The 23,506-nt window shown below is 41.5% G+C and overlaps 1 protein-coding gene across 1 annotated transcript in view; it reads right to left on the reverse strand.

The window, feature by feature from the left end:
- Positions 1 to 10,712: 10,712 nt before the first annotated feature.
- TULP4 (tubby like protein 4) overlaps positions 10,713 to 23,506 on the reverse strand; it is a 107,401-nt gene continuing 94,607 nt past the window's right edge. Inside the window, exons 9-14 of the mRNA XM_015406797.1 lie at positions 22,519 to 22,663; positions 19,963 to 20,107; positions 18,445 to 18,538; positions 16,926 to 17,069; positions 13,952 to 16,569; positions 10,713 to 11,944 (exon numbers count right to left, since the gene is read on the reverse strand). Of these exons, the coding sequence (XP_015262283.1) occupies positions 11,828 to 11,944; positions 13,952 to 16,569; positions 16,926 to 17,069; positions 18,445 to 18,538; positions 19,963 to 20,107; positions 22,519 to 22,663 (3,263 nt within the window). The 3' untranslated portion in view covers positions 10,713 to 11,827. The remainder of the gene's footprint in view (positions 11,945 to 13,951; positions 16,570 to 16,925; positions 17,070 to 18,444; positions 18,539 to 19,962; positions 20,108 to 22,518; positions 22,664 to 23,506) is intronic.

Consider the following 23,506-nt stretch of genomic DNA (forward strand, 5'->3'; position numbering starts at 1 on the left):
GGGCCTGGCGGGAGATGATCCATGGGGTCGCGAAGAGTTGGACTCGACTGTGCGACTGAACAACAACAACAATGAAACTTCAATTTATATTTAAATGTATTTTATAGAAGATTATAGTAGAATGCTTAGACAACGCTTAAACAGAAGAAAACATATACTGTTAATCTATAGAGTTGCAAAGATCATAGTTTGCTATAAGGTAGAATGATAATTAGCTACGTATGAGGTATTTTAATAGACGATGATGTGATTACTCTCATATATGTTTGTTTTTAAAATAATAAAAACTATATTGGGGGGGGGAAGTGCCACTTGATTTCTGTTATATTTTAGTTTCAGGTGGGTACTGTGTTGGTTTGCAGTAGAAGAGCTAGACTAAAGCCAGGTAGTTCCCGAAAGACCAACAAGATTTGGGGGATATAAGCTTTTGAGAGTCAAAGCTCTGATGAAGGGAGCCTTTGACTCTCAAAAACTTATACCTTGGAAATCTTGTTGGTCTTTAGGGAGCTACCAGACACAAATCTTGCTCTATTATATATTTTAGTCACTTTATGTCTGAGAGATTGGATGCTATGCAATTTGATAGCAGCCAAGCGTTTTTGCAATATTTCCCCCAAATGGTGGGAAACTGCTGTAATTGGGGAGTAGCTGGAAGCAAAGGAGAAGCAGGATCTGATCTCCTAGTTTAATGAACATACTAAAAACTGGTACATAGTTACCACTTATCTGATGAGGGGAGATTTGACTCTCAAAAGCCTATACCCCCAAAATCTTGTTGGTCTCCAAGGTGCTACTGGACTCAAGTCTAACCATAGTTACCACTTGCAGCTGAATCCAAGGGGAAGAACTGAGGCTCTAGTTCAAGTATTTGTGTAATGGTTGCTGCATCCCAAATGGCTTTAATGATTGGGGGACATTAAAATTCAAGAGAGCCTGCATTTAGTTTATACAGTTTTTAAACAATGTGGAATCTGTGTGTTTGTGTTTAAAGGGAAGAATATATCTGTTCAGTTGCATTCGCCTGTTACTTACTGCTACTATGTTGTGATTACTTTAAGGCCACTGTGTGCTGGCAGAATACTTTGAAGGGATTTTAATGTAAATTAGAAGCCCTAAAGATTTCTCTGAAGCACATTTTCTCCATGCAGCTTTTCTCACCTTATTTGTTACATCCGTATTAAATTTTATGGGGTTCCTTCCTAGCAGCACATTTACCTCCGCTTGTCTTCAAATATTCTATTGAGGGACACATTTGCATCTTCATGAATAAATATCCGATTCTCTTTTTAAAAAACAGCACCGGTATGTACAAACTAAGCAATAAATTAATATGTATGATCTATGATTATTTCTAACCTCACCTGAAAGAAAATAATAATTCTTGCCGTCATCTTGTGAAAGCCTTTCCAGCAATTGGTTACCCAAGGATGTATTCCTCATTAATGCTTCCAAATAACAGCAAGTCTCCAACATTATAGAATACAGCATAGGAAGACAGCCTATGGAGAATGGTGTTTTAATAAAAAATGCTTTGTCCTGTTTACAAACAAGAAAATGGTAAATATGCCAGATTTGTTACAAGCACTAGTATTGTTTTGGACATTTGGACATAAGAACACTTTCCTGGGAGCAAGCCACATTGACTAGACTCCAGCTGGATTCTGGGAAGACCTGCTAGGAATTGCACTGTTAATGTCTGAACGTGAAGGACACCCTTACTTTCATGCAGGATGTGAAACTCTTACATAGTATAGTGTAGGTGTAGCTTCTAATTTAAGTCGTATCACTTTAGCAGTATAAAATAGACTGGGATCTCGAACATCTGATGTCATATGGATCAGAGTTATCCTAAGAGTAAGTATTAAATTATAGTTGGTGATGCTTGGTATTGAAGCTAGTTTCTCCTTCTGAAAGATAACCTAATGCAGAACTAAGACCAGTCTTTTTGAAATTGGAATTTTGGACAGAGGAACTTGTTGAATCCACCACTAATTTTCATAGACAGGATTTACATCCATAGAGCATGACTCCTTCCCACTGCCAAAGCCGAAATTACCTTCCCTGAAAGCTGCTCCTCAGGGTGGGGGTGGGGGGTCACAGAAACAGCATGAGGGTGCAGTTGGATGTCTGCAGTGGGAATCGCTTCTCCACTTCTGTCCATGAAAATGCTCTATTGGATCCTAAAATTTCCTAGAACTTTCTGAGTCATAGATTAAGTTCAAAAGTAATATAAAATACATCTTTAACTGGAGATCAACTTGGTTTTCTAGACTGAGTTAAATAATGCCACTAGTTGACCTCCTCATTGCAATGTCCTATTAGCATTAGGCTACAATGTCCTATTAGCGTTAGCCTATGAAGTTAAGCAAACTCCGGAGGATGACAGAGGACTGGAGGGCCTGGCATGATGTGGTCCATGGGGTTGTAAAGAGTTGGACTCGACTGTGTGACTGAACAACAACAACACAGGTCTTAAGGCAAGGATTGAAACACACCTCCTCCAACCTATGCACAAGAATCTGAGAGACAGGAGCTGTGACTTGAAGTTCCTTTCCCAACCTAGAAGATAAACAAAACACTGCAATCCTAAACCAAGTTGCAGCCATCTAAGCCCCATTGACTTCAGTTGACCAAGACAGGTATCACTCTGTTTAGGACAGCACTGAGACGTATCTTTGATCTGTGCACTTGTGAGGTTTTAAAAGACAGTCAATCTCTATCTCCCAGGTTAGAAAAGAATGCCCCGACCATGACTATCCACTTGCCTTTTATCAAAGGAACTATACAGAATCCAACTGCTAGTTGTCAGCTGATAATGTAGCTATAGGATAAGCACCCTCAGCCTTCAGTGCATTTCCTCACCAATCACCTCTCATATGAATCTTTATGACAGTGGGCTTTGGAACACTCTTGCTCAGAAACCTGGGAATCTGTCTTCTTGAATCTTGCTGCCAGCACTTTGATCCTCATCCTTGTTGCATCACTCTGGAGCGTTAATGTGTGCCAGCCAGAATGTTCTTTGATCTACTGACTGGTGGTCCTGTGCAATCTGTCTGCTCCCACTGGTGAGCCGTGGGGCCTTACTCCAGCAGTTCCTAAGAAAAGCTATGGTATGGGACATGAAGACCACACCCGGTTCTCATGTGCATCTGCATCAAAGACACATTTGCTTCCCAGTAGGTCACTCCAGACAAGTCAAACCCTTTGTTTGGTTTACCACTGACATCACAGAGGATTGTTTTTTATTAGCGAAATCTGACATGATAATCAGCTTGCATCCCAGCTTATTATTTCTTTTCTCAAGAGGAAAGTATGTGGGCATTCCTTGAGTGAACACTGATATTCATAGTATATCAACTGAAAATATAAAGAGAAACATAAACACCATTTGTATACTTTGATTAAATAGCCAGAGGGAATAGGTAGCTATACAGAGTGTAGGTAAATGGTATTACAAAGATGTCTAGGCAACAATCCAGCAGTAGAAATGATAGCAAGTAATAGAAAGAAAAAGGGAATCGCAGGGATGTTGGTACATATTATCTTTTAAAAAAATTATAGTGCTCAATGATGAGAAGTAGAACACCAAGACCAACTCTCAGATTCTCCAGTTTGCAAAAAATTTAATAAGCAACACTTGGACAACTCTTACAATTCCAAATCATCAAGGAAAATAGGGCAACTGACTGGCCTCAATCATATAGACAGTCAAAAATTTGGACAAACCACGTTATTGAAGGGAAACCATTTAATGCTTTCTAGGTACCTTCTCAACAATCTATTACATAGGGTACATAATAGGAGAGAAAGGTCAGGGCGAGGTTCATAATTACAATGAAAACCCAGGTCTGAATGTCACATGAAAATATATATATAATCCATGATTTTCAAAAGGCAATTTGAACATCCTGTAGGTATACAGCAGTCATCAGAGAATTGTATAATTTTCTCCACAGAACTGAGATCATGCAGGTATGGCATGGTGAGGAATTCCATGCACCTGACTACATACTTTTCTTAAAAGTTGCAGAGAGAGAAAAATCCAAACAAAAATCCTTCAAATAAAAAAAAGGTGGGATAGATCCTAAGAGCTGTGAACGTTAACTCCACAAGCCGAACAGACTTTAACCAACTTCCTATTATATGACAGCCCCTTTGTGCTCTCCAAAGCTTTTCCTGGGGATTGGGAACCCTCCAAAACATCATGGGATGCAATGGCAGAGGTGGAGTGGGAAAAAGAATTGGTGGAAATTCTTACCCCCCTCCACACACATACACACTTGTAAGAGGAAAAATGATCTTCCTTTTTATAGGATCCAATCCTATGTAAAACCAACAAACTAACTAGTAATAGATTTGGAAAGGATGTCCAAAATTACAGTACCAAATAATGCATTTATAAACAAATGCAAAATAAAAGGCCACCCTTTCCCAGTGTATAGTGCCTTTTCAACCCATGCAATTCCACAATACAAAAAAAGAGGACACCTTGTATCTACAACAAGTACCAAAATCTTAAAACCATTCCCTCCTAAAGAACAGGAGAGGAAAAAAACACAGACCAATACTAAACAAAATGGGAATCATAGACCAAATGGAGACAAAAGGGCGGGGACAGACAGGTCTCGATGGGAACCTGAAATGACAGTGATGAGAGTTATGACATGAGCTCAGTGAGAACTGTTTTTTACAAAACACTGGGAGCACAAGAACCTTCTAATACATCTTGCAGTTTTATTCATTTCTTCTTAACACATTACTTGAACCCTTCAGGATAGCCATTTACACAACAGAACAAACATTCAACAAGCAAAGACTTCCCTAACTCTCCAAAATGCCACAATCTGGTGACAAATATTTTTAGCTTTTAGATATTAGATTTAAAAAATCTTAAATCTGAATCAGCTTTTGTCTGCCATGCCTCCAAATTTGGTATTGATATAAAACAAGTTAGTTTTTAGACTCAGACTATGACCCATAATTTAAAAGTATCTCTACTTTAGAAACCCAAGTTTTCCAGTAAAATAATTTTCCAATGGAATTGTTTAAATATTTCCTCTTAAGCCTTAAAAGTTCCAAACAGGGCCTCTGCTGATCGTATCCTAGCATCCCTATAGGTGGAAAGAGACTATGGGACAAGAAGATTTGAACACCTTCTGGCTGCTGCTAATACTGTGGCCCAAAATTGCATGGCATGGGCAAGGAGACAATGGCATTTGAGTCCAAAAATCCCAGAATGATTGACAATGGAATTAGCCATATTGCTTCTCTGGCACACTCTGATGTACAAACTACAGACAGTAAAGGCTCAGTCTATGCAACCTAAGGGCCACTTCTAACATCCCCCTCCCCCTTTATATTTTCTGATGTATGTGATCACGTCCCATCAGGGGTGTAGCCACTTAACTGAGAGGGAAATTTTCCAGTGGGCGACTGCCCTATGTCACTGGTGACCAGTAGTGAGCAGAGCCAAGTCCCAGTCAGTACCTCAGGTGCTACATAGTTTAGATCCTTCATCAGCAATGGTAACTGGTATCAATTCACCAATTGTGTTTTCCTGCACTGCTGTCAGTTTTCAGGAGAATGGAATGGGGGAGCTAATGCCCATTGGTTTGTACAGCTGAGTTGAGTGATCTCTGCAGTGCTGGCTCATAGCTCCACAGGGGCGTCTCAATTTGGTTTGTTCCAGGGCCATTTTCACTTCCCAATCCACTCCTGTTTCTCACACTACAGTTTTCAGGTATACACCTCAAAATACAATCAGTGAATGCAACTACCTTGTGTTTGCCAATATGTGTAGGAAATAGGGAGACATGATTGGCTGTAGTCCTCAGTTTTGAGTAAACATCTGGCAACAAAACTCAGGCTTTACCTCTACCTAATGTGTGAAATCATCCCCAAGAAAGTGGCCTGGCATGCAAAACACTGAAATGTCACAAAGGTCAAATGCAAACCTGCCATAAGCAACCAGCAATATTCAGCTGGTCCACTTATTGTATATCAGAGCCAGGTCAGATCAGTCTGCCATTGCAAAGGTTCGCCCAATTCTTCAGAAATGTTCTCCCTCTCTTCTACATAGGTCTTCCAAGATATCAGGAGGAAAAAATGTTAATGTTGGTCTTGACCCTGCTCCAGACACTGCAGAATCCTCTCCCTAGCAGAAGCCAGTCATCAGCCAGCTGTAGTAGACAACCAGGAGAGGCCATTATCCAGCAATGCAGGCACATATGTAGGACAATCCCTAAGGAGGTCTAGTCACAAACGCCCATCCTATTCAATGAGACTTACTCCCAAGTAAGAGTTATAGGAACACAATTGTGATGTAGGGCCTTCAGTCTCCAAAAGGCACTAGGATCTAATGGGATTCTGCAGAGATATAGGGGAACCAAGCTTGCTCATATTTACTGTAGAATTAGAACCCAAGACTAGAGGATTTAAGACTAATAGCCAATATAGCCTTATTGGCTCCATAGTTTCTCTTCTTGGTTAGTTGGTCTTGCCTTTAGTTTCACAAATACGACAAAAACAAACCACAGCACCAAAACACTTTATTTTCTGTACATCTTCCGAGACTTCCCTTCAAATTAAATGCTTACAATTAGGCCTGAATTCTGGATTCACAGGACCTCTTGCAAAGAAAAATTTCAATTTTATGGGAATAAATTGAAAATAATGTAAAAGAGATTGCCTTTTAAGACTATTTATTAGGGGGTAGTTCTGATAGACATGTGTTACAAATGACTTGGGTCGAGGTCACTGTCATTAAAGTAAGATACAATCTTAATACCCTTCTTGCAGCACAGAAATTGTCCTGTGCAAACCTGTCTACTGATTCAGATTGCTCTCGTATAAAAGCTGGGCTTTATTCTCAGATATAACATTGAACTTGGCAGAATTAGGTACTTTTCAAAATTGATTCAGATTGCTCTTGTATAAAAGAGCTTCATTCTCAGATATAACATCGAACTTGGCAGAATTAGGTACTTTTCAAAAGGAATGAACAGTCTGAAGAAAGAAATTGATGTTTGCTTTATCTCTGGAATTGCTCTTCCTCTCACCTGGCAACATCTACTACACTGGCCCATAGTTTAAATGCTGACTGTTGTCCCCTGGCTTTTATTTTGAGATGTTCTGGAAGAAATGTTAAAAGTGTTCTTCTAGTCCAAATTTTATATAATTTTGCTAAATGCCACAATCCACATAATCAACTCATAGTATGTATGTACCACCTTTATATATGAATTAGAATGCTGAAGCTCCATTTCCCATTGTATATCAAGAATAAACTCATAGGGTTTTAAAGAAATATCTCCTAATTAAAGAAATCCCTGACTAAAGTTCTTGTATTGGGTATAGATGCAGATAATTAGCCTTACCTGCACATCACTATTCTCAAATTGCCCTTTAGCTGTTCCAAGTATAGCCCCAGAAAACACATGGTGGTCAAAAGTTCTGACTACATTACAGTCATAGTCAACTGTGCTACGATGGAAAAGGCTGAATTTTTAAAGAGCTGCAGTTGGGAAACCACCATCCATGTCATAACAATCGTTTGGTAGAACGGGGGAAGTGTTCAATCCAAATGCTTTTTAAAACATTTGCAACAGTGGGGACAAAGGCAAATTTCATGCTGTGGATTATTAGAAAAAGGGCTGGGGAAGAACGGCAGTATCGTAGTGCCTTTGTATAAATCTGCAGTGATTTGGAACACTGTACAGTTCTATTTTCCCCCATCTGAAAAAGATATCATACAGCTGGTAAAGGCACAGAAGAGGACAACTAAACTTATCAAGAGACTAGTGAACCTTTCTGATCAGAAAATACCATAGTTTTGGGATTTAGAAAAAAAAATGATGACCAGGGGGGTGAGATGCACATGATGTAGCCTTGTAAAATTATGATTGATATGGAGAAAGTGAGTAGAGAGACCTCTTTTCCTCACCAGGTCATAAAATTAGAATTGGGGATCACTCGATAAAAATGACAGGCAGACATAGGGAATTACTTCATACAACACAAAATTAACCTATGCAATTCATTGCCACAACAGGCGGTGATGGCCATTAGCTTAGATGGCTTTAAAGAAGGCTGAAGATCATGGAGGATATGTCAATCAATGGCTAGTAGCCACAGTGGCTAAGCAGAACCTTCCATGTTCACAGGTAGGATACCTCTGGATATCAGTTGCTGGGGTGGTGATCATGGGGAGGACAGTGGCTTTCATGCTTTTCCTGTGGGCTTTCTAGAGAAATCTACTTGGCTGATATGGGAATCAGGACTCTGGACTACATGAACATTTGGTCTTAGCCAGCCATTTTCTTCTGATGAGCCTATTTCATTTTCCCTCTTCTCTTCCATTCCTGCACTTGAGCTGACTAGTTGGACTTCCTGCATTGTCTCTTTCACTGGCATGGAAATGGTTACATTTTCTCAGATGAACAGGGGAAGAAAATAGGCCATGGGGAAAGCTATGCAAAAGGGTCGGGTAAAGGAAGGTCAGTGTGCAGCAGAGAAGCTGGAAAGATGGGATAGGGAATATTTTAACACAGACTATACAATCAGAACGGGCTGCATAGTGTCTATGAGAAGGGATCCTGAGGGATGATGAATATCTGTAGCAAAATCATTAGTTTTTGGCTCCCTAAAAATAATATGTCTTCCCACTCTTACAACACACTGTGGCTAGTTTGGAAGGGAAAAAAAATTAAATCCTATAAAGGACTCTTAAATAATTCCTTGCAGCAAAACATTTTGCCAACAAGCAAGTAAAAATATGCTTCCCCTATATAAATAAGAATGAACGATTACATGACTTTCTTAATAGTAAAAGAATTCAGCCTGATTCCACTGATTACTTTAAGCATAACAATGTTTCCTGCTAGAAAATCTGAATTAAATTATCTTTAAAAAAAATAACTCGACACATCTCTAAAAATTAAATCCTTTGACTGCAATAATTATTACCCAATCAAAACCCTCCCAGCCTGCTTGTGAGTCCTATGGAACTATTAAAAAACATATATAAAACAATTAGACTGTTCAGAACTAGGATTGCCATCTTTTCCACTAGATCTGCTCTGGTGCCTTGAACAGTAGCCTGATAACTAGACATTTAGGAAATGAAGTTTCTTCCTGCAAGAGGCTGCTGCAGTCATCTACTTTTGTGCAAATCACTGGTGAAAATTCAGATGGGCTGAAGGAAATGAAAGGAGCTTAACAGATGGGTGCATTTTGGAAAAAGGAATTAGATTTAAACCTCATTACAAGCAAAGGCAATCTGACAGACTCAGTGGTTTGCATCATGTTCTTGTGAGTCTTTGGGGACACTCTAATAAGCAGAAAAACCCAAATTCTGTTTTTTTCCTCCCCAATTATGCCTTTTCTCAAGAATCCTGGGAACAGTTTACTATGGCTGCAAAGCTCTAAGTGGAGCAGGATCATGAATGCATTAGGCTGTTTCTATACTGTGATTCCATGATCAAGCTATTCAAGGATGGCATTCGTATTGGGCACAGAATCCAGCATTCTGTAAATCCCAGCTTTCAGGGTTCTTTTTTTCTTTTTTAAAGTCAAGTTTCCAGTCTTGAAGGTGTGAAGATAAATCAGGGGTGGGGGAGAAGTCTGATGAAATTTCAGGAGCTTAAAGCAGGATGGGGTGAGGTAAGATGAGTTGGATTTCCAGTGGTTTGAGACAGAGCATCAGTGCCTCTGTGCTCCTCCCTTCATTATACCTTCATATATGTTTCCGTTTCATCATTTTCCAAGGAACACTGTAGGTAAACTTTGCTATCTGTTCTGAAAATTGCTTTCATGAAATACATTTTGGTTTGCACACACTTACTGGCCAAGTAATTTCTAGCTGGGAGGGGAAATGGAAAATAGAGCAAAGTATGTTAACAAAACAGGCTCTGTCTTTAAATACCTGCTGTGGCCTTTGGCATATAATGGAGAGTTTATCAGCTAGAAACAGTCTCACTGCATAAATTTAATTAGAGAAACCATTATATTTTCTATCAAATTTTGGCTTTCAATCCAATTTTTGGAACACTGCCCACTCCACTTTATAGCCAGACAAGACATGCTTTGACTTCAGGAGAGGGGGTGCTTTCCAATTGTATTTTCTCCTTTCCTTAACCAGTAGGGTATCAGCTGAACTTGGACTGAGAATCCTCTGGAATACTGGTACCCATGGTGAAGAGTCATGTTTAGTAGGGTATCAGCTGAACTTGGATTGAGAATCCTCTGGAATGGATACTGGTACCCATGGTGAAGAGTCATGTTATAGGATGCATGGATGGGTCGATGAATGGATGGGTGGGTGGGTAAGAAGTTTCCAGCATGGCTTCACTCTCAGCAGCCCACAGAGCCTCTCTAACTTAGGTTGGCTGTAAGTATTTCCAGGTCCAGCCTGGGACTTTAACTCGGCAACAACTAGTCTGTTTGTCTCCCTGCAATTCCTTCTGTATTTGCCTCTTGCCCTTTCTCCTCCCTGTGTCCAGCCCTTTGAGACAATTTCAGCTTTGACTCAATGCAGTGAACAATAAAGACAGACAGATATGCTGAGTGTGACAGAGGTGCTTTCAATGCACATTTTCTGATCTGAAAACAAATGCTTCAGAAAGCAGCAAGTGTGGTTTCAAATAATTTCCATCACACTTTGGGATTTCTGTCTCTATCCTTCCTGTTTGGGAGCAGCCACTCACAAGCCCAGACTCTACCCTTCAAGCAAATTGTTCCCAGAAACGCTGGTCTCCAACTCTACCTGTAAGCCTGGATCCAATCTAGCAGCATGTGGCCCATAGTCAACACAGGCGCAGGAAAACAGTCCAGCTTATGCTCGAATCCTTCCCGGTCAGTACTTTAGGATTGTGCAACTCAGACTAATCACATATTCTTGAAATGCTCAGTGGGTACATTTTTATTTATACAGCTGTAAACATCATTTAGTGAGGAGCAGCAGATGTACCTCTTGCAAAAGCACCACACCAGGTCACATCTATGTACACCACAAATCTGTACTCAAACCAGTACAAATATTTTAAGTCAGTAAGTGTATATCTGAACACCTCATTGTTTCCTTCTCCTCTGGCATTTTTCTCTATATGGTACAGACATAACCGAGGTCATAGTCAACAAGGGGGGGGAGATAAACTTAACCTCTTCAACACAGTGTTATTTGCAAACCACTCAAAAAGTAACCATTTAATTTTAATTCTGAACAATATTTTAGAAATTAGGTATGGACCTCTGAAAAAATCTCCATGGTGCCTACAGTGCTAACAGAGAAGAAATGTGTGTCTTCAAGTATATTTTAGCATTTTTGTTCTTTTTTTGCTGCTATTGTTGATGTAATAGTACAAAGTGGTCCAGGAAAAAAAGTTACGGTCCCTGCTTTAAAAAGAACAGCATGTTATAAGGCAGTCTATAAAAGAAAAAAGAAAAAGAAAGTAAAAGAAGGTCAGTCTTTTAAAATCCCCCTAGGTGCTTACATCAGCTATTTTTTGCGGCAAACACAGAAGAACCATCACAACAAGCCAAAAGCCACATTTCCCAACATAACACTGAATAGCTCTCATCCTTTGCTCGCTCTGAAAACCAGCACAATGTTGATTCAAAGAAAAGAATTCCCAAACCAAAGAGCCCCTATCCCACCCCCAACAATGTTTAAAGTTGATGCCCTTCTTTGGGCATGCAGAGGCTGTTCCAGCTGCAGTTTCTTCTTCACTCCCAGAATCCTCTGCACAGCTCTAACAGGCCTCCCCAACACTTCCTGGGTTGGCCCTTAAGAGAAGGATTTTAGTTTCTTCCTCTCTCTGGTCCACTGTTTTCATTTCAGGCGCTGAGTCACATTAGCCAGAGCTACTGCAAAGGCCTGCACCGCTGAAAATGGATATTGAAAGTCCAAAATGTAAGCATTTCCGTCAATCCTCCCAAACTGCATGACCTGAAGGACAAGGTAGTGAGAGGGGAGTAAGAAAACGAGAGGGTAAAGATAAATGATAAATAAGAAAATCAGAAGTCAAATGAAAAGTGGCCTATGTGAATTCGAACACTCTTGTTCACACTACAAATTAGGCTGCATTCAGATATTATGACATGCTGTAGTTTGTTCCAACCATAGTTGCTCTGATCAGCCCACAAGAACTAACACATTCTGGTTTGCACATAACCCCGTTTGTCTGCTTCTTCTCCACCTCCCAGCTGGAAGGATATCCTCCCTATGGTGCTGGTTTTGTGGCCAGGCATCCAGAAGGGGCAATGTTAACCAAAAAAACATGATTTCTGAATTCATAAATCTTAACAAACCACGATTAACAAACCAACTACTTTGAGATCCTGGTATGATGCTAACCAGCAAACACCAGTTTGTTGGACTGTCTGCATTTCGCTGCTCTAGGAAAGGCAGCTGGCTACGTTTTGCAAAGCCTTTCTATATGCCTGCTCCTACATATTTCCTTTACAATGCAATAAGTCCTCTGTGTGTGTGCGCGTGTGTGTGAGAGAAGTGCTGTGAAGTCACAGCTGCCTTATGGCGAGGGGTTTTCAAATCAAGTGAGAAGGAAACATGGTTTGCCATGGCCTTCCTCTTCAGAGTCTTCCTCGGTGGTCTCCTTCCAAGTACCAACCCCTGCTCAGCTTCCAAGATGAGATCAGGCTATACCATGCTGCCTTCCCTCCCAGTAAGTCTTCTAAGGCTGATAAATAACAGCCAAGGTTTCCAGATCCTTCATTTTCTCCCTAAGCACACTATATTGTTACTTGGTTTTCTCATGAGGTGTGACATAGACACTGGCTAAGACGTTGAGCTGCAGACCGGAAGGTCTGTAGTTCAGCAGTTCAAGACCCTAGTGCCACATTACAGAGTGAGCTCCCGTCTCTGGCCCCAGCTCCTGCCAACCTAGCAGTTTGAAAGCAAGAAATTGCAAGTAGATAAATAGGTACCGCTTTGGTAGGAAGGTAACAGCATTCTGTGCACCTTGGTGTTTAGTCATGCCGGCCACATGACCATGGAAACGTTTTTGGACAGCGCTGGCTCTTCAGCTTGGAAACGGAGATGAGCACCCCCTCCCTAGAGTTGGATTCAAATGGCTTTCAAGCAAGGGAAACCTTTACGTTTATCTTTTACCAATCTCAGGGCCCACAGGGTGTTTTCTCACATTTTGTTATGTGTGGGAAAATGTACAGAGATCTGAGTTTAACATCAGCCAGGGAAAGTTTCATGTTTCCATATTTACTATATTTGCATAGGTTTATATGCCTACACACATGGCGATATTAAACACTCCCATGATCTGCCACATCTACTCTGAGGTGGAAAAGTCAAAAAAGTTAAGAAATAGATCCAAGCCTTGTTTTCTGGAAAAGGATACCTTTGGGACCATATACACTTTCATGTGCTGTGATTCTGCATGTCATACAAGGAATCTCTACATATACTGCACTCAGTAGTTCAGCAGGTGGCACATAAAAGAAGATATGCAAACAATATACAAATAATCACGCAAAAAACATATGTCTAAGAATATTAGGGTGGTGGGGTTATGGATCAAGTTATGAGACTGCATGCATTATCTAATCACCTCTAGCCTCTCAAAATCCCATCTGTTTTCCCTCCCTCCTCCTCCTCTTGGTTTGTCATATGTGACCTTTGCTAACCCTTGTGAATAAGAACCAGGCAGCATTTCAAAGCCCCCCTGAAGAACCCTGATTAAACATGAATTCTGAAGGAGTGTTCTTAATCAGAGTAAATGTGATCATGTTATAATTAATCAAAGCCGAGGGGGATTTTGCATATGAGAGAGGGCAGATAAAGAGCCCTCTGCAAGACTGTATATAGGAAAACAGTTGAAAAAACCACATGAAACTGCTTTGGACCCACATGAGAGAAAAATGGGAATAGTTCCCACACCTCCAATACAAGGAGTCTTGGATTTCCAACTTGTTGTCCTACCTGTCTTCCTTCCAGCTCAATCTGAAAGTTTTTTGCAGATTCTTGGGTCACTCGTCCTCCAAAGTCCAGCTGATAGACTTGAGTTGCCTCATTCCACAAGGGCTGCTTATTGGCCATCACATACACAAAGCCCTGGTTTCCTAGCCGTCCATCCTCCTTTTCATTTGCTTTCCGGCACTTAAATTCATCCAATTCACTGGCTGTCCTCAAATTCCTTTTGGTTTTCCACCCCTTTTTACTGCCCTGGCTCTGGTTCATCAGTTCATCCCCACTAATAAAGAGCTCAGGCTCACTCTCTGAGCTGTCCTGAAACTCATTCATCTTGTTCAATTTTTTTGACTTCAGCTGGTCCTTCTGACTTTTGACTTTCTTCTTCTCCCTGCCCAGTCTAGGGCTAGATATCAGTGTGTTAAAGTCAGTCAGTGTTGTCCTTGCCTCCTTTTTGACTTTACCCTCCGTGATAGCCTGCATGTTTCCTTCGTCTGCTCGGCTATCTAAGCGCTTTCGATTCTTCTTCCCAAATTTGTCTGTCCGCTGAGGAATGGGGCTTTCTGTCAGGGAAAGTACTTCTTGGAAGTTCTCTGTGGTCTCCACCATTACATCCGTACCCACATGACCTTGAGTCTCTGTGGGTGGTGGGGACATCACAGGTTTCTCCACCACCAGTAGTGACTTGGGGGGCAGAGTGCCTTGGGTGCTCTGTGCAGCAGGTGGGCATGTGCTGTAGGAATTCCATGGATGCAAGGCCATCGGTGGCAGCTGTAAACTCGAGCAAGTGCTATTTCCGGGGTACATGGGGGGCAAGGAGCAATAAGTCAGATTAGAAGGATAACCTGGCTGAAGCACAACTGTTGGCTCCTGTTGTGCAATCGGGGTTGGGGCCAGAGCTTCTTTGGGAGAACAGGGGACCTGCATTCCCTGGAGAGGAGGGGGTGGAGGAGGAACACTGTAACTCCCCACGTATGATGCTCCAACCCCGTAACTCATCTGGAAAGTGGCAGTGGGACTGGTTGGAGACTTGGGTGAAACAAATGGTGCTCGTGATATATCCAAGTGTTGAGTTTGGCCAATGACTAGAGGGGCAGGTTTAACAGGGTTAGGCAAAGTACTCTGAGCTGTCCTTTCCTGAGGAACCCATATTTCCTCAGTCATCATAGGTTCCCATTGGTAGGGGGGTGGTCTTTTTACTCCAATGCCAGGCTCTGCCATGGCTATAGGGATGTGGCGTATTGATTTCTCCACAGGGCAGTGCTGAGAAAGAGTCTCATCCTCCATGAAGGCAGAGTTTACATAATCTGTCCGTTCACGAGAGTTGTCAGGTGGGCTCAGCAAATTGTAAGAGGACTGAGAGGCCAAAGGCGAAGTGCTGACTGAGTGTGCAATGACAGAGCTATGCTGAGAGCCGCTTCCTGTTGTAATGTCTGGCCTCAAGTTGCTGATGGTGGAGGTGCTGCTGTTAGTGTTGGCACTACTGATATTCCCACTTCCGGTATTTGTGTTGCTGCTGCTGCCAACATTGCTGTTGTTGCTGCACTGACTGCAGGTGTAGAGTGCTGTTGGCACCCGCTGCTGGTACTGGGCTGCCACAACATTGCTCTTCAGTTTTGGTGGGAGCTGCAGAGTGGCTCTTTGGTTGTCGACCAGTTGAGCCATCTTCAGTGCTGCCTCTCTGCTGTTCCTCCGCAGAGTAGCATGGATGATGCTGTTGTCCAACCTCTGTGTGATGCCACGGCCTTGAGCTAGCTGGGCGGCAATTTCTGGATAAGGTGGTGGATCCCCTGTTGGGATGGAGTAGCGTGGAACTGTGAGCCTGTTCAGGGTAGCACTGGTACAGGGCTGCTGAATCTTCTTCTCTGATGAAGTTATCCTTAAAGTGGCAGAACTACCAGGCCCTTGCAGGGTATATGAGTTCTGGGCACACAGTATCCGTGTCCGAGGTCGGCACACCTCTTCAACATTCCCACTGCTATCGAAAGTGGTTATTCTCTCATAGCCAAGGGGGGGCTGATAATGCCCTGCTGAATAAAGGGGGAAATCTCCCTTTTTCAAACAGAGGTCTATGGGAGGCTGTGGGGGTATAGGAGGAGGAGGAGGTGCTGTGGTAGGAGCTGCTGGTATAGTTCCAGGGTATGGTGGAGGTGGGTTCATTTTGTTCATCTGAATTTCTTGAGCAGTACTGAAGATGGCAGCTTCTCCTTCAGACACCGGTGGAACTGGACGCAACATTTTTGCTTTCTGGAGGTGTTCGTGTTCTCTGTCCCCATCTCTGTGGTCCACTATTGCCATCTGGATGGTACCCTGAGGAGGCAGGGATAATGGTGGGGGTGCCTGAATCATACGCCCCATTTCTACTCCTCCAAAGATGACTTGGCCTGGGTTGGAGTATCTGCTTGGAATTGGATAATGGACTGCATTCTCTGTTGCATGCTCTGCTGCTGCCACTGCTGTTGTCTGATTGGCAAGGACATCCAACTGCACGTTCTGATTGGCCAACAAAGACTGAACCAACCCTATGCTCTGAGTTGGTGACATTGCTTGTGCAGAACTGTGAATAGGAGCAATTGGGATGTTTACGGTGCAAGGTGGGTTGTTCTCAGGAACTCCAGATGCTCCAGTCACTATAATAAGTACAAAAACACACAGTATTATAGTTTTCAACCACAAAAGATATAATCATTTTTTCATTCTCTATGGCATACAAAATACATTTTAAGGTATTTTGGAAATCTGTTGATCCCCTATTTAGGCCAATACTATTTATTTAGCTTTTGATCTTGTTCTGTGGACTGGTGAACACAGAATTCCGGCCCCCTGCTACATGCGGCTAGCAAATTAGGAGCCAGCCTCCTCTGCAAAGTTTTTGCCCATCTTCACACCATCCTCCTCTGTTGTCTTATTCCCATGATTTTAGATCCTGGCCTAAGAGAAAACCTGGTTAGCATAACCCAGAGGGCTATAATCAGTTAAACCTCACCTGGAAGATCATCTTCATCTTCACTGAAAACATTGGGGTTGAAAACAGGCAGATTTATATAGTCCATAGAAATCTTCCGTACTTCTGGAAGATATATAGTCATCTGCCTGGGCTGGAGATGTAGCAAGCTAGTTTTATAGATAACTACAGAAAAGATTGTAAAAAGGGAAGAGAGGCAATATTTATTATGCAGAAAAGATAAAAGAAGGTCCAACATTACCAAAGGAACCAACCAATTAGGCCTATTTTAAAGATGACAAAGCCCCCTACATGGACTGCACTTCCATGCAGTAACCTGTGTGCAATATTTGAATGGCTACATGTAATACTCATGCACAAATCATGTATTTTATTGCAAGTACGTGCAGCGCACATGTGCAAACCAAGGTACTTCAAGATTTGTTTGGCTTTGTTTCAAATTGGGCAGATTGTCCTCCAGAGACAAATCAGTTTGGTGTGTGTATGGATTCAAGCTATTAGGAAATTGTTATGATGCTGACAGACAGGTCAGAAGGCACATGAAGCCGATCCACTGTTGAAGTTAAGCAAGCCTGGCTCTGGAAGCTGCTTGGATGGGAGACTACCTAGGAACTGTATTTACTTAATACATTTATATCCAACAACCCTAACCCACATGGGCACAAGACACTTCACAACATCATCAAGAACAATAAATAATACAATATTTGAGTATCTCTGTGAAAGGACTACAGGATTGGACCCATAGGAGTTTTTCCAAAGGCACCAGGATTTCTTTCTGTGGAACACAACTGTCTCACCTCCCCCTTCTTGTGGCAGCCCACAATGCCCCTCTGAAATTATGTTCCTGGGGGACAGCGCTTTGGGGGGCATATCTGATTGCCTTGAGAGGGGGAAAGTGAGAATGTCATGCTCCACAGACAGAAATCTTTGCATCTACAGAAATAAAAAGTAGGTGAACCCAAACCATTGTGTCTAAAATGAATAACCAATGCCAGGCTCTACTGAAATCAAAAGGTAATAATCTCTATACATGGGGAAGCTATCAGGAGTTTATTGTACTATTGATGTGGTGAAGCAATCCTGTTAATGGTCTGATACACCATATTCTGGAAAACCTTTACATTAATTTGAATGAACCTTTGGAATAAATTCACAAGACAACTCATCATACAAAATAATAGCAGGGAAAGTTTTGTTATGTTGATTTAACCATATATATCAAGGTTCTGGGAGCTCCTTTACCATCAAGAATGTCAATAGGAGTCAAGTTGCCATATGATTGATTGATAGATAAATAAATAAATAAATAAATAAATGGGAGTTAGGTGATGGATACGGTAGATCTTGCCAGTGCAAACTTTCCAGGCAATCATGTGGGCTAGAAACTTTCATTTTAAACCACAGAGTTTTTGATGTATTGTTCCATATCGGAATCAAATGCAGAGTTTAGATTTTTATTACTGTTGAAAAAGTTTGCATGTTTGCTTCTTGTCAGGAAAGAACTGAAATGAAAAGAATCTTTAGGTTTAATTTTTACCTGCGCCAAGATTTGTTGGCAGAAAAGCAGCCAAGCCCACAATTTTGAATTTGGTTCCCCAGATATTTGATGTGACCTGAGCAAGGTAATTGTGCTGTAAACAAAGAAAAATAGGAAGACAGAATAAACAATAGACATTTAGAGCATTTTAGAGTATCCAAAGAGCCTCAAATATATGATTTTATGAATCAACATCATAAAGTTGGTTAGTACTATTATCCATACAGTGAAGAAGCTGACACTACTGAGAGACAGTGGCTTGCCGTAGGTCCCCCCCGTGGGTTCACAGCAGCTGTTGGGATTTGACTCAGAAACTTCCTGGTTTGCAGCTCAAGCTCATAACTATTAGGCTACACTATGGCTTAACTTCTTTGGTTAATACAACCTTTCTGCAGAACCCTATCATGACTGCAAGTGCTGGCCTGTATGGAAACATGGTATTTGACATAAAAATAATGGGCATGACTATCAGCTGAGTGTGAGTTGGGCAGGGTATCTTCTGGATTGTTAAGAAACACTGACAGCAACAGATAGAGAAACTTAAGAAAGATGTATGTGTGTGTTCAGCTAGCTCAATATGTATCTACCTATGGCTTCACTTGTGCTTACAATCCAGGCTGAGATCAAACAAGCTAAGACTGCTAAAACTCTTGTACACTTTCTAGCATCAAGGCCACCTTGGGTGTCCTAGTTTTTGCCACTGCTCAACTAGATGGAGTTTTTGTTTTCTAACAAATGTCGCCAGTTCCAGCAATACAAACGATGATAATACAAATTAACAGAATTTTTAACATAATACAATACTGAATATGATGAGGTGTGCAGACCTGCATTCCAAACACTGCATGAATGTCCCGTCAGCTCTCAGCAACAAATAATGTCCACATTCAGTTCAAACTCATTCCATGTTTTTTATGCATTGATTTTGAAAACTGAAAGGCAACACTGCACCAGCCTTTGCTCTGATCAGAGTTGGCCAACTTCTGTATTCAGAGGAAGCACTCTGTTCTCCAGAAAGGATGTTCTGATACATAATCTGACCTCCTGGTTTTATAATAAAGTTGTTATCACCCAGTATTAAGCATTTTATAGGTATGGAGCACATGCATTCAGACAGGATGTTACTGACTGGGAGAGGCTTGAGGAAGTAACACACTTCCTGCAAAATGTCTTCAGACATAGATTGGCAGCAGTCCTTATTCTTGCCAGAATGCCCTAAAATGTATATGAACTAATGTGAGCAATTGTTTTTTACTGTACTTTGACTACTTTGTGATCATTCTATTAGGGACCAGATAAAGATGATTCAAGGACTACATCCAGCACATGGGCTATGATTGGCCCTGCTCACCTCTTATAAAACAGGTATCTATTAATTATCTTAGTCTTTATAGAAACTACCTTCCTAAACTGCAGTACTGAACTATATCTACCACAACTGAAATTTGTTCTGCTCTAGCTCTATAAGAGGCATTTTATAAACTGAAGCTGGTAGGTCATCTGATAGCAATGAAGTACCTGAGTGATATCTTCCAAGGGAAACTCTCTACGAATTAAACTTGGTGAACCTATGGAAGGCTTCCTTATCGGTAACCTGGGAGATCTTGATATCTCCTGAGCAGCTCGTGACAACTTGGGAGATTTGCGAGCTTCTATATTAATTCTGCATTGAAAACAAAGATTACAATGATAAGGCAAGCACAAAGAGACATTGTCCATTCCCCTATACAGATAATTTGGAATATAATTGGACAGATGGTGAGAAAAATAATAAAACATATGGTTTCTATGGTTCTAATTTAGCAAAGGGTACACACCAACAGTATAAAATGAGAGCTCAAACAGCATCATTCAGGCAGATTGGCTTTGCAACTGAAATGTGTCTACCCCTGATGTTGCTGACAGGATCTCTGCTTTAAAAAAATATTTTCCACTAGATGAACATTCATGGGTTATCAGTTTATCCTATACATTTTAAAAAGCAATTAAAAATACAAAATTGTGAATAAGGAGGACATTTCTTGGTGATGTTAAAGGCAAAAGCCAATGAGTACTGTGGACATCTGGTTTCCACGTCCCAATCGCAGAACTGGGACTGCAAATTTGACCTTCAAAAGGAAGGATCCTTTTGCACTATAAGTAGTGAGGGAGTTTTCAAATTGGTTCCACTACTGTAAAAAAGTTAAATCTATATTCTTCTTAACAGATAAGATGGAAACTAGTCAAAGAGACTTGGCACGATAGTTTGAGAGCAGCTTTGGCTATCAGTTATTCATACAATTCAGTTCAGTAACTGGTTAGTGCTTGTCCTCTAAATGGTATACTTTATCTAATGTATGGAGTTTAATGGAATTTCCAAACTAGGGAAGCAATGTTACATATTAATAATTGGAGAACAAAGCATTTTGTCTTTCTTGCTGGCTTATCTGAAGTTTCATAAACTGAAGGTCCTAATAGGTTTATGCCCATACAGCAAACCAGAGTATCTGGCTTAAAACTATGCTAAACAGTTACATCAGCTATTCTGAAAGAAGTTGGGCAACAATTCTCTAAAATGATGCACATGGCGAGATCTATGAACTTCAGAGGAGCATTGCTTACTTTATAGACTCCAGAGATCAAAAGGCTATTAAAATCCAGCCAAACACAATTAGACATACACAATCTAGGTCATAGAATTCCAGAACCAGAGAACAGAAAAATGCTTTTAGGACAAATAACTCAAGCAAGAGAGCCAAGCAGAAAGGGCAAGCAAAGTTCTCCCTGCACCACCATCAGTTTTGTAATAGGGAAAATTCCTTCCTGATCCCAACTATGGAAGTCAGACCAACACCCACCCACCCCTAGGGCTGCCAAGTGGGGGCGGGGGGTGGGGAAACTCCCGTTTTGGAGGCCCGATTTCCGCCGCGGCAGAATTGGGCCCCAGGGGGAACTCCGTCCCCTGAAGCTGCGTCACGTTGGGGGCGTGGGCCAGAATGTTTGTGTGAGACCTGTGATGTGCTGGTGGTGCACGCGCGCATGTCCTGGGAGAGCTCCCGGAGCCCGGCAAGGCTCCCCCGGCGGCAAGGGTAAGTACACTTGGCAACCCTACCCACCCCCAGCAACCAAGTCAACACAAGGGAAATTTCTACTAAACTGATCTCCATGCAATCCAACACAAAGTCCCGACAGAGGGACTGCTGCAATCAAAATGCAAGCTATGTGTAAAACCACACCTTAGTTTTCAATGACGTGCAAATTAAAAATATAAAATTATACAGTTACTGTATGCTCTTGTGGTTATCCACAATAACTAGAAAATGTTGAGACAGCAGAACAAAGTCTGAGTCCAGTGGCACCTTTAAGAACTCTAAGACATATGCAGGCACATGAAAGCTTATACCCAGATTAAAACTTTGTTGATCTTAAAGGTGCCACTGGACTTAAACTTTAAAAATCTCATAGTGGGTCTTCCTCTTTTCCTGCTACCTTCAACTATTCCTAGCATTATTGTCTTTTCCAGCTAGTCTTGTCTTATGATGTGACCAAAGTATGGTAACCTCAATTTAATCATTTTAGCTTCTAGGAAGAGTTCTGTCTTGATCTGATCTAGAACCCACTTATTTGTCATTTTGATGCTCCATGGTATCCGTAAAACTCTCCTCAAACACTTCGAATGAATCAACTTTCTTCCTGTCAGCTTTCTTCATTGGCCAACTTTCATACCCATACATAGTCATGGGGAATGCTATGGCATGAATGATCTTGGCCTTGGTCTCCAGCAACACATACTTACACTTAAGAATCTTTTCTAGCTCCTTCATGGCTGCCCTTCCCAGTTTCAATTTCCTGATTTCCACAGCTGACTGAAAATGGGATTATGTCTGCATTATTCCTGTACTATCTCCAGAGAAGAATTCTACAGGCAATACGTTGCAGTGAAAAATTTAAAATTCCCAAGCTGCCAGTTTCCTCTGGGCATTGTAAGAAATGCTCCACTTTGTTCTAACTATATATGATGCCCTTTTGCCGTAACAAAAATACAAACATTCAAAGAAAAGGAAGATGTGGTTTTTAAAAGGCCAAAATGATTACCTGGGAAGTTTGGGTGATTTGCTAGCTCTAGTGATTTTGGGAGACTTTTTCGCAGCCCAGTCATCACTCAGTTCGATATCGCTGGAATCAGAGCAGTTGCAGCTGTCAATCACGGTGGAAATCAAACTATTTCCATAGATTTCATCTGTCAACAGGCCCCACAAAAAAAATTAAAGAACTGTTTCAGAAACCAGATCCCAATTACAACTGTCAATCAACTCTAGGATATTCTACAAGCAGCAGCCAAGACACAACAGCAGCAAGGAGCACTGGGTATTCTTTAAAACTAAAACAGAATCAGCAATAGCCTGAAATCAAGCGAATGGTGCTCAATTATATCAGCTGACAGGTCTCTCTCTGAGACTGAGAAATCTCTACAGCTAATTAGAAACCTTTCCCTCTTACATCAGAATATTATAATATACTCAAAACTAGAAGGGAATCACATCTGGCTCCTGATCTTTATAAATTTAGCATTGCAGCACACATATGCATGCTGTAGGTGAAGGAACTGCTGTAATCAGTATGAGTATCTCACATTCCCTTGGGTGGGACTATACATTTCAGTAGCCAAATGTGATAACTTCCACAGCATTATTTTGTGCCACAGGAATTATGTTGGAATGTATCCACATGACCTTAAAAGGTTATCTGTTATACAGATTCCTTCATATAGTTTGTATATATGAGACCACATCCAGCCTGTGCTGAAGACATTGCACTGGCTGCCAATAGCTTACCAGATTCGTTTCAAGGTGCTGGTTTTGACCTTTAAAGCCCTATATGGTTGGGGGCCTGTCTACTTGAGGGACCGCCGTTCCCCATATGTGCCCCAGAGAACACTGAGGTCAGGGACACAGAACCACCTAACTCTCCTTGGTCCGAGAGCCGCCAGGTTGGCCATTACTAGAGCCAGGGCCATTTCAGTGGCGGCTCCACACTGGTGGAATGAGCTCCCGGATGATATCAGGGCCCTGCAGAACCGCCT

The sequence above is a fragment of the Gekko japonicus genome, unplaced genomic scaffold (assembly GCF_001447785.1).
Source record: "Gekko japonicus isolate JY-2015 unplaced genomic scaffold, Gekko_japonicus_V1.1 scaffold655, whole genome shotgun sequence".
NCBI lineage: Eukaryota > Metazoa > Chordata > Lepidosauria > Squamata > Gekkonidae > Gekko > Gekko japonicus.